The 13,413-nt window shown below is 67.8% G+C and overlaps 1 protein-coding gene across 1 annotated transcript in view; it reads left to right on the forward strand.

The window, feature by feature from the left end:
- The window catches only part of TIMP2 (TIMP metallopeptidase inhibitor 2), a 16,118-nt gene extending 3,731 nt beyond the window's left edge, over positions 1 to 12,387 (forward strand). The window contains exons 2-5 of the mRNA XM_026084118.1: positions 8,861 to 8,961; positions 9,044 to 9,152; positions 9,961 to 10,085; positions 10,266 to 12,387. Coding sequence (XP_025939903.1) covers positions 8,861 to 8,961; positions 9,044 to 9,152; positions 9,961 to 10,085; positions 10,266 to 10,466 — 536 coding nt within the window. The 3' untranslated portion in view covers positions 10,467 to 12,387. The remainder of the gene's footprint in view (positions 1 to 8,860; positions 8,962 to 9,043; positions 9,153 to 9,960; positions 10,086 to 10,265) is intronic.
- Positions 12,388 to 13,413: the final 1,026 nt, after the last annotated feature.

A 13,413-nucleotide genomic window follows, 5' to 3' on the forward strand; every position in this document is an offset into this window, starting at 1 on the left:
GTTCGGTTCGGCTCGGCCCGGCTCGGTTCGGCTCGGGCTCTCCGCGGACCCGGGGCGGGGGTGTGTCGGCCGGGGCGGCCCGCAGGCTGCCTGCTCCCGCTGTCCGTCTGTCTGGGGCGTGTCCGTCTCTCCCGGCGCGTCTCGCCGTCGCGGAAGGACCTCGCGGCCCTGCTGGGCGTCCGCTCTCCGGAGATGCCCCCAGGGCTGGTGCGATGAGCCGCCTCCGGCCTCGGCTGCCTTTTGCCCCGCGCTTCGCCCCGGTGCCGGGCCCGGGAGGTCGCTGCGGGCTGACGGGGCGGAGCGGGGCCTTGCTCCCGGGGCTCGGCTCCCCGCTGCTCGGTCCTTGATGACAAAAATTAGCCCAGCCTGTTGCAACTTTGATTAAAACAAGATGGTACGTGGCAGCGCAGCGAGCTGACAGCCTCGGGGGAGGCGAGAGCTCTCTTATTCCTCTGCCGCCTCTCACAAAGCGCCACTTTGCAATAGGCAGCGGCCTGGAGCGCGGAGCCAGCACCCTGCCCAAGAGAGCCAGCAGCGTCGGGCTCGGTCACCTCCCGTCTGTTCCTTATTTCCAGGCATTTCCTTTCCCCCGTCCCACTTTGTTCGGCTTGGATGCTGCTGAAAGGGAGGGCTTGGCAGCGCTGGGATCTGGATTCCTCTTTCTATGAATAATGCCCTTATTAAATTTTAACATATTAAACAAACAGACCAGCCCCAGTTCCTGACGCTCTCCTTTGCAGGGCCGTTCCCAGGCTCAGCTGGAGAGGTAACATTCCCAAACACTTAGGCAGCCCAAATCTCYGGACGGCCCTGCCCCGTCCCCCGCTGCTGAGCCAGGATGCTCCTTACGGATTCCCAGGCTCCCCTTGCCCCTTCCAGTCCCCCTTTTGCCTCCTGCTTGCGGAGTTTCTCCTCCGCGTGGGTAAATCTCGTGGCCGGCAGCGCCTYGCTGCAGCCTCGTGTGCCCTGGCCTTGCTGCTTGGTGCTGCGTGTTGCGAACAGGGAGGTTTCCAGGCAGTGGGGAACGCTGCGTTTTCAGAGGTGCCCCTTTAACCCCGTGTCTCCGGACAGCTGGATTCCCCCGCGCAGGGCAGGGGCCTTCTGTCACACTCATCTTCCGGATCAGCTTTCCGGGGCACGCGTGACTCACTCCTGCCCCTTYGCAGGGTGCTGGCTCAGGCCGTGACTCAGCTGCTTAGTCACCGTCTGTCTCAGCGGTCCCCGTCGACCTCGGCGGTCCCGGCAGGGCGGAAGCGCCGGCCAGGCAGAGCCGCGCAGCGGTGGCCAGCGGCGGGGTCAGAGCCRCCCGGCCGCCTCGGCAGGTGCCTCTCCGGCCGGCTGCCGGAACCCGTCCCGCCCCGGCAGCGTGTTTTTGGGCTGCGCCGCCCTCGGTGAGAAAGCACCTCCCAGCTCCCAGCCTGCATCCCCTTGGCAGCAAATACAGATCGTTTTATTTTTGTCTTGTCTGACCCCGACTAGCCTAAGACAGTCCTGGGCCCTCTGCAGAGCAGGGTTTACCCTCCCTGGGTGAAAGCATCAGCCTTCTCTTCCAGGCAACGCGAACCCGGGTCCTGCAGCCTCTAATCCTTGGCCCTTTTTGCTCACTTCTTGTCTTCCCTCTGGACTCTCTCTGGAGCAGGGAGGCTCCTCAGCCAGCTCCCTTCCCAGGGCAGGCACCCTCRTTTYRGGGCAGTGCCACTGCCTGCCCCTCCTCTCTGACCAGGTCTYGYTCCTMMTGTCTGCGGTGCTGATGGCACCTGYGGAGATGGAGCATTTTGGCCCAGCCAGTTTGCTGCTCTGCCTGTGCTATCCTTGAGTGGGCTTTGGAGCAGAAAGCAGACTGGGAGGTGTGGAGGGGCCCGGGATGCTGCCGGGGCCTCCCTGTGTTGGTGTGGCTGGAGCTGTCCGCATCCAGGCTGAGCCCTCGCTGGAGACGTCATAGCATCGAGGTGGTTGACGTCCCGTGGTGCTAGGTGCCCCTGGAGAGCCGGGGCAGATGGATGAGCCCCGAGGTTCTCGTTCAGCCCACTGTGACYGGGGGTTTCCGGAGCATGGCGCAGAGTCCTGGCTCTGGAGAGCTGGGCTCTCTTAGCRCTGTGCATGCCCGTGCTCCCAGCACCAGTCTTGGTGCGCCCTTGCTCCRGCCGGTGAGGGCAGCGCTCGGGATTGCTGCGTGGCACTGAGCGGGGCAGGGTGCCCTGGGTGCTCCCGAGCCCTGCCCAGCCCATCCCTGCTCATCCGGGAGCCATCCGGCCTGGCTGCCAGCCAGCATCGCTGCAGCAAGCGCTGCTGAATCCGGAACTGCATTTCTAGGCATTGCTATGGAAAATAGCGCGGTGGGACGTGGCGCGGCCTCTGCCTTGGGCCCCAGGGTGCCTGAAGGGCCGGGAGCCGAGTCGCCGTGCTCTGGCCACCTGGTCTCTCCGTGCCTGCGCTGCCCAGGCTGTGAGACGGGGCGGTGGTTTTCCGAGGGCTCAGCAGGCTCCGTGCGGGCAGGGCTGCTCCGTCTGCCCTGGGCACCGCGGCGCGGGCAGCTGCTCGCTGCCGCTGGGGTTTGCTCTGCTCGGGCCGCCCGGCTGCGGGGAGATGCTCAGCTGCTGGGGGGGAGACGCGGCCAGGCTGGGGGCCGCAGCGGAGGTGACTCCTGCGCTCTTTCCTCCCGGCCCCCAGCGCTGTGCAGAGGGGTGAGGACCAAGGCTCAGCCTTTCCCGGGCACGGCCACAACGGCGGCGGGAGGGGTCCGTGCGGCAGCAGAGAGGGCGATGGGCAGCGGGGGGAGAGAGCTCTCGGCACGTGGCCTGGTGCGGGGGGCACCTGGGAGCCCACCCCGGCAGCCGTGCACCGCCACCAGCTCGTCCCCGCGCTCGGTACCTTGTGGCAGGGCACGAAGCGCTTGCAGGGAGGACGCGGCAGGGGCTGCCGGTGGCCGGGATGGGCAGCAGGGCGAGGAGCCCCTTTGGCAGGACGGAGGTGGGAGCCGCGGCAGCGGGAGCACCCTGCTCCCCCGCGCCAGGGCTCGGGCTCTGCCGGTGCACCGTGCCGTGCCGCCGGGCTCCGCTTCGCCGCCGTCGCCGGCTGCAGGCTCGTGCCCCTCCGTGCGCCCGGTCCAAGCCCCGTGCGTGCCGACGCTGCGGCGGGGCCGTGGGCTGACTGCTCGGGCCGCCGCTGATTGGGCCCCGTCCTGCAGCCGTCAGAGGGACGGGATGACGCAGGCGGCGCTGGGAAGCCTTTAACCTGCGGGAGCAGCCGTGCAGCGCGGCCGGGCCTGGCGCGCGGGCGCTTCCTCCCGCGCCGCCACCACTCGGGGCGGGAGCTGCCGGCTGGCTTGGTGCAGGTGGCCGCAGCCCCACGGGGAGCTCGCGCCTGGAGCGGTCCCCRCAGCATCCCCGTGCCAGCCTTTGCGTGCATCCTCCCCTGTCCCTTCCTGGGGGCTGCGGCACCCCGCTCTGCTCCGGGGCTGAGGGGTTTCGGCAGGCGCTTGAGGGGTGCTGGGTGCCCCGTGCCGGCGGGTCCCTTGGGGAGCTGTGCTGGCTGCCCGGCTCCGTCGGTGGTGCCCCGGCAGGGCCAGGTCGCAGTGACCCGGGGACCGGGCAGCGCTGGCAGCCGTCCCCCGCGCCCAGCCCGCTGCCAGCGGCCCCGGCGGAGAAGGGCGCTTTGTTTCCTGGCCGTGCAGCCTGGGAGCRCTTCCCGCGGCCTGCGGCACCGGCGCTTCCCAGGCAGCTGGGGGCAGAGGCGRGCGGGGGGTTCGAGGACGGGGTGCCCAGGGGAAGGGCCGCTGTTTGGCGCCTCTCCTCGTGCCGTCCCTCGGGGCTGATACGGGGGGATGCAGCCGCTTCGCCTCCCTTCCTCCTGCAGCCGGGGCAGGCAGCGCTCAGGATCCCAGTGCCACTTCATCGCGTCCCCAGCCACGCGTAGCCCTTGGCTGTGCCGAGGTCGCAGCCTCGTTGTGGCGGGTCGCTGCTTCCAAACCCCCTTCTCCATCCTGGGGCGGCCGCATCTCCCGGCGGCATCGCGGTGGCATCTCCCAGCGGGGCACCCACAGCGGCTCCTGCTGCCGTAGCACCTGCCCGCGGCCGGGACCCAGCGCAGGACTGCAGGGTACAGAGCAGGGAGATGACAGTGGGTTTTGTGGAAGGGGTGACTTTGCCTCCAGCTTCGCCCCTGGAGCCCCATCTGTGCCCGGCACGGGGCTCGGCCGCAGGCAGGGTCAGACCTGCCTGAGCGCGGGGCCGTTCCTCGCCCCATCTCTGGGGCAGACCCGGCTCATGCAGGCACCGGCAGGCACCGCTGCAAGCCGTGGCGTAGGGACCAGTCTGCTGCGGGACTTTTCAGCCCCTCCGCCGCGGGCCTTGGGCTGCAGCCAGCCCAGGTTGGTCATGATGGAAAGTTTCCACCTCCTCCCGCTCAGCTCCCGGCGAACACCCACCGAGCTCCGTACCGGCACGTTTCAGGGCGGTCGGCAGGACCGCACGYGCTGCGGCGAGGGTGCCCGCTGCCCGGCCGGGGCAGGCTGCTCTGGCGGCGGTGCTGGGGACGGGGCAGGCGGAAGGCGAGCGCCGCGCACCGGGGCCGTCACCGCAGATGCCCCCACGGTGGGAGGGCGGCGCGCGCGGGCAGGCGTCGCGGGAGCCGCGGCGGGAGCGCCTGGCGCTCTTCCCCGCGCCTCGGAGCCGTTGCATCGCTCGTAGGAAGTGGCTGTCGTCGGCCGGCGAGCAGCAGGGAGCGCGCCCACGCGCCTTGGCGCCGTCTCCCGGCGCTGCCAACGCGCTGTCTGATGGCGCTGCTGGCAGGGACCTGCTGCGGGGGCACCGGGTTTGCAGGGCGAACGGCTCCAGCGTCCCGGCGGCGATGCAGCAGCATCCCGCCGCCGTGAAGCAGCAGAGCCGTGCAGGGGGCGGCTGCACCAGCCCGGGGTGCCGGGACGGGCTCCCAGCCTGCCGGAGCAGATGCGAAGCAGCAGTGGCTGCTTTCCTGGGACCTGGGGAAGCGGCAGCTCCTGGGAGAAGCCAGGCTTGAGCCAAAGGAGGGAAGCAGAGCGGTGCAACCCTCCCGGCGGGGACACCCTGTGCCGCCGTCCCGGAGCCCGGGGCAAGAGCAGCCAGGGCTGCCAGCGCCCTGCGCCCCGGTGCAAGGGCAGCCTGCTGCCACGTGCAGCCGCATCCTCTCCTGCTGCCCTGCAGCCGCTGCCTTGCCCCCGCAGCGTGGCTGGGAAGTCAGGCCCCGGGTGTGCATTTTGGGAAGCAGGAGGGAGACCGGGCAGGCCGTGGGGCTGCCCCCGGCCCGGGGCTCCCCGTAAGCAGGCTGCCGCACCGGGTCCCCCGCTGCAGCCGGGGGAACCAGCCCCTCTCGCTGGCTGCTTCCCTTGGGCCGAGGGAGAAGGGGTGGCGAGGAGCCGGTGCTGGGATGCGGCCGGCTGCTCGCGGAGCCGTGCTGAGTCAGCGGCAGTGAGGTCAGGAGGGTTGTTATCAAAAGCACTTGGAATCCGGCCCCATCCCGGAGTCCCCGGAGCCAGCGGGCGCGGGGGGGCCACCCCGCTCTGCGGGCAGGGGCCGGGGGCCGGGGCGCTCCGGAGGCACGGGCTGGGAGCGGAGACGTGCTTATGCAGCAGCTTTTGTGCAGAGTGGCAAGTTAAAGGCAAACGCTGGAATTTCTCCCCTTGCGGAGGCAGGAAATCAGCAGCCGGCAGCCCCGGCGCGGGGGTGAAGCCCTCTGCCCCACCAGGGCGGCGGGACCCGCCGCGGGTGACGGAGGGGGGTGAGGGGACCCGCTGCTTTGCAGGGAGCCACTTCCAGAGTGATCCGGCGTTTCCGGCGGGAGCTGGCCACAAATCGCAGCCCTGGGGCCGAGGAGGAGGGTTGTCCTGCTGGGAGCGGGATGACCCCAGGGTGCATCTCACTCGCCGGGGAAGGCAGGTTTCCAGCCCTGCCCTGACCRGACCGGGCTGGCACACGGTGCCTGCCCATGCCCCCTGGGAGAGGAGCTTCCCAGAGAGCCTCCGGCTCAATTTTGTGGAAAGCCAGGTCTTTCCACGCCTCGTGGCCCAAGAGTAGGACCCCAGGCTGGAAAGGCCTGTGGGTGACACCCGCTTTGGGAGTCGTTAGCTTCCAGGCAAGCAAGGCTCTGCCGGATTTGGGGAGGTCCAGGCGAGGGTTTCCGAACCCTTGGAGGGGTTTCCTCCACCCCCAGCCCTGCCTCCACGTCCTGGGGTGATCTCAGCCTCCGGGTTCCCCACCTGGGTTTCCCTCTGCCGACTCCCTGCGTCTCTCCCTCCTCTCCGCTCGGGTTGCTGGCTTGCAGAGAGCAGCTTGGCTGCGCTGCTGGGGTCTTGGCGGGGAAAGCGCCGAGCAGCCGTCCCCTCCACAAAGCCGCACTGTTCAGAACAAATCCGCCTAGAATTGGGCTGCATTTTTGTCAAGTGATTCATCAGCACGTGAATGGAAAAGGCTGGAGCCCACTGAACCAGTAACCATTCCCCGCGCCTGGAGCCACGGGGCCGGAGTCGGCGCGCGGCTCTCCCAGGCTGGCTGCACCTCAGCCGGGCTGGGGACGCGTGCGCGGAGCAGGGCTTGCGAAGGGCACCGTGTCCCGGGCGGGCGAGGGACGGCCGCGTCTGCGGCGACCCAGGCGTGCTCCGGGCGGAGGAGCCGGGCGCAGGGCGCTGGTGGCGGGCAGGGACGGGGCGGCTGCGTCGCGGCACTCTCCCAGCAGAGCTCCTCCAGCCGGGGGTGATGCTGGGGCACACCGAGGCKCCCGTCCCTGCTTTCTGCGGCAAGCCGGGAGGCCGGGCTCCGCGGGGCAGCGGCACTGCCAGGGCGCCCCAGCGCCTGCATCAGCCCGGCTCCTCGCCCGGCGAGCGGAGCAGAGCCTGGGAAGCCGTCGGCGCAGCCCCGGCGCTCGCAGGCTGCGTCCGTCGGCCGAGCGCCGTCTCCGACTGCGGGCGGCTCTTTCTGGGAAGTCTCTTCCCTGGCCTCTGCTCGCGCCGTGGCCACCTTCTCGTTTCCAGAGCAAACTTAGTCAGCGCTTACGGGCACCCACGTGGTGTTATGTCAGCGCTGACCTTGAGCTCGAATAGCTCATCTGCCTGCCCGCCGCTCACCCCGCGGTATTTATAGAGGGCATCGGGTTGCCTCTGCCTGCGGTGCCGGGCTAAAGAAGGCGAGCTCCTCTGCCCGGGGCCGGCCCCRGCGGGTAGCCAGCGTGTGCCCCTCGGGGCTGCCTGCCGGCACGGCCTGGRGCAACACATGCCACGGCCCCCGGCTCGCCGGAGCTTGCTCTGCCRCCGCCACGGCCGGCACACGGCTCCCCGTTTCCCTCCTGGGCTGCATGGCCACGGGGCACCGCAGCGGGACGGGGGCAGCTGGGGCAGCTGGGGGACCCCCCTGGCCAGGAGGGTGCTGGGCAGGAGCCGTGCTGGAAGCGGTGGCCCGCGGCGGGGYGCTCCCATCCCTATGCCAGCCTGCTGGGAGCGTGGGGCTGAGCGGGGAGATGTGCCCACGCCGTGCCCCCGTGCTGTGCACGGGGCGGCTTTGCAGCGCCGCTAGCGGGCAGGGCCCCCCCTCGCCCCCCGCACGTGGCTGCGACCCGTGCAACGTGGCCCGAGGCAGCTGCCACGTCCCGAGCTGGTGAGTAAGGGTGAGCTGGCTGCCCGCCGCCTGCCTGGCCCGGACCTCGCCGGCGCCCCCGGGGTCACTGCCATGTGCCGAGCACTCACGTGCCCGTTCGCCTGTACCGGGCTGTGCTGGCTGCGTGACCGCAGGGTCCCCTTCCACGGCAGAGCTGTGCCGCCGTCGCCTCCCCTCAGCTCCGGGTGCTGCAGCCTCGCTGGCCCTGGAGCAGCYGGCCTTGGCCTCGGCACAGAGAGCGGGACCCGCTGCGCCGGCGTGTTCCCAGAGCGATGCAGCCCCCGAGCACCGGAGCCGCCGCTGCCAGGGAAGGGAAGGGGCTGGTGCAGGCACGGCGTGTTCGCGTGCCCTGTCCGAGGAGCCAGCCTTCCCGCGCTGCTTCGGCCGGGTGGGAGACGCGGTGCCTCGGCCGCCCTCCGCCCCCGCAGGCGATGCCCTCCCGCCTGGTGCGGCTCAGGGCCCCGGATCCTGCGCCTCCGGCCTCCCGGTGCCGCGCAGCCTTGCAGCCCCGTCTGTGCCGGCTCTGCCCCGCCAGGAGCAGCAGCTCGCACGGGTCTCGGGGAGGGTCCAAAACGGCGAGTCCAGCGCTGCTGCCCGGCACCATGGCCGGGATGCTGCGGGCTGGCGGCTCAGGCAGGGTGAGGAGTCGTGCATGCCCGGGAACAGCGGTGCACGGCCTCCGAGCGGGGAGCCAGAGCTGGAGCCGGGGAGTCTATTGCCCTCAGCAGCGGTGCTGGGATGCCGGCTGGTGAGCTCACTGGAGCCCCRTACCTGGCCATGTTTTTCCACTTCCCCGGCCTTCGGGCGTCCCTCCGCTGTTGGCGGGGTTGTTTTTACAGGCCGTGATGGGGGGAAGCGATGCCGTGGGGCTCGCTCAGCTCCACCGGCCTTGGGGAGGATGCAGTTGTGTGTGTGAATGATGCGGGCGCTCGGCATGGGCTCCGGGTGCAGGAGCAGCCAGGATGCCGCCGCGGCTGGGACRGGCAGGGATGCTATGGAGCGCAGGGTCCGGAGGGCTGGGGGAGCCATGCGGAGGGCTGGAGCCGCCTGCCTGCCTGCGGCCGAGAGCCCGTGGGCGGCCCGTGCCGGGAGGAGAGGGGGGATTTGCTGCGGGCAGCGGGGCAGTTCAGCCTGGCCGCCCTCGCGCAGGAGACGTGAGCGTCCGAGCAGCCAGCAGCCCCAGATCTGCACTCTGCTGGCTGCATCCCCGCTAACCGCCCCACGTCTGCTCGTTGCAGTGATCCGAGCAAAGGCCGTCTCTGCGAAGGAGGTGGATTCAGGGAACGATATATATGGAAACCCAATCAAGCGAATCCAGTACGAGATCAAGCAGATCAAGGTATGGGGAGGTGGTGCGGGGCGGCAGGGCAGAGCYGCCGCGTAGCAGCAGCAGGTCGCTCACTCCTGCTCTTTCGTTGCAGATGTTTAAAGGCCCTGACAAAGACATAGAGTTCATTTACACGGCTCCATCCACGGCGGTGTGCGGCCGGCCGCTGGACACCAGCGGGAAGAAGGAGTATCTCATTGCAGGTAGGCGAGCGCGGGGCAGCCTGTGCTGGCAGGGGCAGCCCGGCTTGGAGGGGTCTCGGGGGATGTCTGCGTGGCAGCACGGACCCTGGGGCCTCACGTACTTCGGGAGGCACCTGCAAGGCTTTGCACGGGGCAGCGGGTACCCTCCTCTTCCTCCTGCTCGGTGCCCGCTGCCCTCTGGGATGCTGCGGTTGGCGGCTGCGGGATGCTGCAGTTGGCAGCTGCGCGATGCTGCCACCAGGCCTGCGGGCAGGGCACGGGAACCGGGTGATGCTCAGGGGCTCTGTCCAGAGGACAGACCTGGCGGGAGGGCAGCTTCTCCCTGCCGTCTTGAAGGGCAGGAGCTGGTGGACGGGACTTGCTGATCTGAGATGCTGCTGAGGGTGCAACAGAAGCAGTGGCCAGATGCTAAAGAAACGCCTTGCAGGGCAGGGCCCCGGCCCCGGCCCCGGCCCCGACCCGGGGAGATTGCCCTGGGCTGGGGCCGTGGCTGCGCCGTGCCCTGCTGTGCTCTTGCACCGCTCCTTGGGGCCGCGTCCCGGCCCTGCTTGGCAGCCGCAGGCTGAGACGGGGCCAGGCTGGGGACGAGCCCATGCTGGCCGCGCGCGGGCTTCGCTGTGCACGCGTGCCGCTGGGGAGGCCCGACTGCAGCCGCCCTTCCAGGCCTTTATTCCTTCTRCGAGAGCTGCCCGGATCTCGCACGCGGCGCCAGGCTGCGAGGGCAGAGGCTGGGCTGAGCCCCGGGTGCCCCGTGGTGCCTCCCGGGGCCGGAGGCTCGCTGAGCGGCTGCGTCTGTCCTCTTCCCCAGGCAAGTCGGAGGGCAACGGCAAGATGCACATCACGCTCTGCGACCTGGTCTCCACCTGGGACTCGCTGAGCCCCACCCAGAAGAAGAGCCTCAACCAGCGGTACCAGATGGGCTGCGAGTGCAAGGTGAGCGGTTCGTGCCCGGCCGGGGCCTGCGGCCGGCGCGGGAGCGGGTCCGCGGCGGGACGCCCCCCCCGTCCCCTGAAGCGCGGGTGCCGCTGGGTGCCCCCGTCCCCCTGTCCCCCCTCCCCGCGCCGGCGGGTCCCGCTCTGCCGGGGCGGCTGGTGACGGTCTCTTTGCGCGCAGATCTCGCGCTGCCTCTCCATCCCGTGCTTCGTCTCCTCCTCGGACGAGTGCCTCTGGACGGACTGGGCGATGGAGAAGAACAACGTGGACGGGCGGCAGGCAAAGCACTACGCTTGCATCAAGAGGAGCGACGGCTCCTGCGCCTGGTACCGCGGCATGGCCCCCCCCAAGCAAGAGTTTCTCGACATCGAGGACCCCTAAGCCAAGCGAGCGCATTCCAGTAGCCAGTAGAAAAAGCCTGCGAGATGTTAGACTGGTCCACACTGATATCACTACCTGGAGACAGCATGAAAATACGCCGGCTTGCGCGGGTCCCGGGGCGGCGCAGGGGCCCCGCTGGGTCGCACGCTGCAGCCCGCGTCCGCCGGGGCTCCCCGGTCCCTCCGGCCGGGGCCGCGTCCCCCCTGGCCGCGCTCAGCCCCGCGCAGCTGTGAAGGAAGCGGGCGCTCGCGAGCGCGGGAAGCGCCCCAGGCTGCGTAGCAGGTCTACCAGTCCCCTCGCCGCCGCACGCAGCCCCCCAGCGCGTTAGCACCTCACGCCCCGTGGCGTCCCCAGCCGCCCTGCCCCGCCGCCCCCCTCCCTGCGCCCATCGGGCGCCGGAGCGGTGCAGCCCGGCAGGCGAGAGCCTCCACGGGGCTTTATGCTCTGCACTGCGGCTACGGGCCATTTGCACGGCCAGGCGGCTCCGGCGCAGTTGCCTCATCCCGGGAAGCCGGGGGGGAGCATGCTAACGCAGCCGGGATCGCCCTGTCCCCGTGCATGTGCTGGCCCCGTTGCACCCCCCGGTTCCTGCGGCGCGCGGGGAGGCGGGCGCCTGCTGTGACGCTGCGCACGGCTGGGGAGCGGGTGCCACAGCCCCTCGCTGCGGGAAGGGGCCAGACCCGCTGGGAATCCATCCCCCGGCAGGGCGTCCTGGGCCGCGCCACGCCGCAGCGGGCGCGGGAAGCGGCAAGGAGGAATTCCCGCGGCGCGGCTGCCGGGTGTCCGTGGCCGCCGCTCGCGGCCCCGGCATCGCGCGGCCCCGGGAACCTCCGCCCGCCTCCGGCCCCGCTTTCTCTGAGCCATTTTCACATTGCAGTGGCACTCGTGTGCGCTCTGTAGTTGTCCGTCTGCAACACAGACAGCACCGGCACATGCGCACACGGTCTCTTAAAGCAGATTTGGGAGCATGTCAGGAATAATCCCTGCAGACCTGCTTCAGGGGYGTTTTCATGCTGTGCATCCGTGTAAGGTTTTAAGATGTCGTACTGGACCAGTCTGGGCAATTTCAACATATTAAAGAAAAAAAATAAAAAGAAAGAAAAAAAAAACCCAACCTCTAATAAATCCCATATAAGACTCCTGTTTGCTTACTGTATGGTTATATCATATGTGACATTTACTCCTGTCTCTGCTGATAGTCTATCTTTGAGTTTAATATTTCCATTTGTTTTGCCATCAGCTGTATCATTCCTGTGCTGTAATTTTTTAATTTTATTTCCTTGTTAGGTGTTAGAATTGCACTTATTTTTGTAAAGGGTTTTTGCATTGGGCGCTTCCAACACAAAGTGGGAAGATTGTCGAGCGAATTTGCGGAGGGTTGACTCCTCCGGCTCTTCCTATTAGCAGGTTAGTTGGTGTCTGCCTCCCCCTCCTGCCGCCCCGGCCCCGGGACCCCGCGCAGAGCCGCCGCGAAACTGTTGCTCTTTCTTTGGAAAGGATATGAAGGATTCTTGATTGGCTTTTTTAATTTATATATCTCTGGTTCTCGGCTCAGCTCGCTTCCTTCCTGACTCCATTCCCTTCTCCATGCAAGCAACTCAAAATGTTTAAAAAAAAAAAAAAAAAAAGGAAAGAAAAGAAAAAAAGTTTACATTATAGTTATTTTCAAATCTTTGCTTGATAAGTATTAAAGTAAGAAGTATCTAACTTGCTGCCATAATTTAAAGCTTTGGGGGGGGGTTGTTTTGGGTTTTTTGAGCAATATGTTTTTGCTGGAATCTGAAGTCTGAGACCTTCTTGTGCTGGAAACACATGAAAGTTGTTGAATAATGACAAGCAGACTGTGCATGTCTCTGATGCTTTGTATAATTCATACGTGGACATTCAGTCTTTGGACAATAAACCGTATTATCGAACCAAACGCGAGCCGTTGCCTCTGACCACCCCCGCGGGGGAATCGCCCCCAGCGCGGCGCGAGGCTGCGGTTGCCGCGGCTCTCTCACCGCCTTGGCCCTGTGGGAGCCACGGCCACGTGAGCCACGTGAGCCACACGAGCCAGGCGCCAGTGAGGTGCACGTGGCAGGCCTGGTCGGGGCCAGCACCGGGGCGGGCTGGGGCACGGGGGACAGGCCGGGGACAGCGCCGTGGGAAGCTGCCAGCATTCGTCTGACTGAGGTCTCGCCAGCCTCCGCACCCCATTGCACCCAAACCTCTGCACCCCAGTGCTGCTTTGCACCCATCCTCCTGCACCCCAATGCTGCCTTACACCCATCCCTCCACACCGCAGTACTGCCTTGCACCCAAACCTCTGCACACCAGTGCTGCCTTGCACCCATCCCCCTGCACCACAGAGCTGCCTTGCACCCAAACCTCTGCACCCCAGTGCTGCATTGCACCCATCCCCCTGCACCCCACTGAGGCATTGCACCCATTCCCCTGCACCCCACTGAGGCATTGCACCCAAAGCTCTGCACCCCAGTGCTGCATTGCACCCATCCCTCTGCATCCCACTGAGGCATTGCACCCATTCCCCTGCACCCCACTGAGGCATTGCACCCAAAGCTCTGCACCCCAGTGCAGCATTGCACCCATCCCTCTGCATCCCAGCACATTGCACCCATCTCAGTGCACCTCACCACAGCCTTGCACCCATCCCTCAGCACTCTGGGGTAAAGTTTGTCCCGCTCAGCCTGGGATGTGCACCACTGTCCCCATGTTTTCACTAGCAGGCGAGGTACACAGTGAGCTGGGCGCTGTCATGTAGACCCCTGGGACACCCACCACGCATGGCAGCGCGTGCACAGCAGGCACCAGCCTGGCCTGCAGGCCCTGAGCCTCAACACGGGGCAGGGGCAGGTGGGGGTCATCCCGTAAAGGTGCCAGGCTGTGGGCCCCACTGCGTCCTCGGGCAGGGACTGGTCATGGAGACAGGGTGGTGGGGAGGCAG

The sequence above is a fragment of the Apteryx rowi genome, unplaced genomic scaffold (assembly GCF_003343035.1).
Source record: "Apteryx rowi isolate R43461 unplaced genomic scaffold, aptRow1 scaffold_626, whole genome shotgun sequence".
In the NCBI taxonomy this organism is placed as follows: Eukaryota; Metazoa; Chordata; class Aves; order Apterygiformes; family Apterygidae; genus Apteryx; species Apteryx rowi.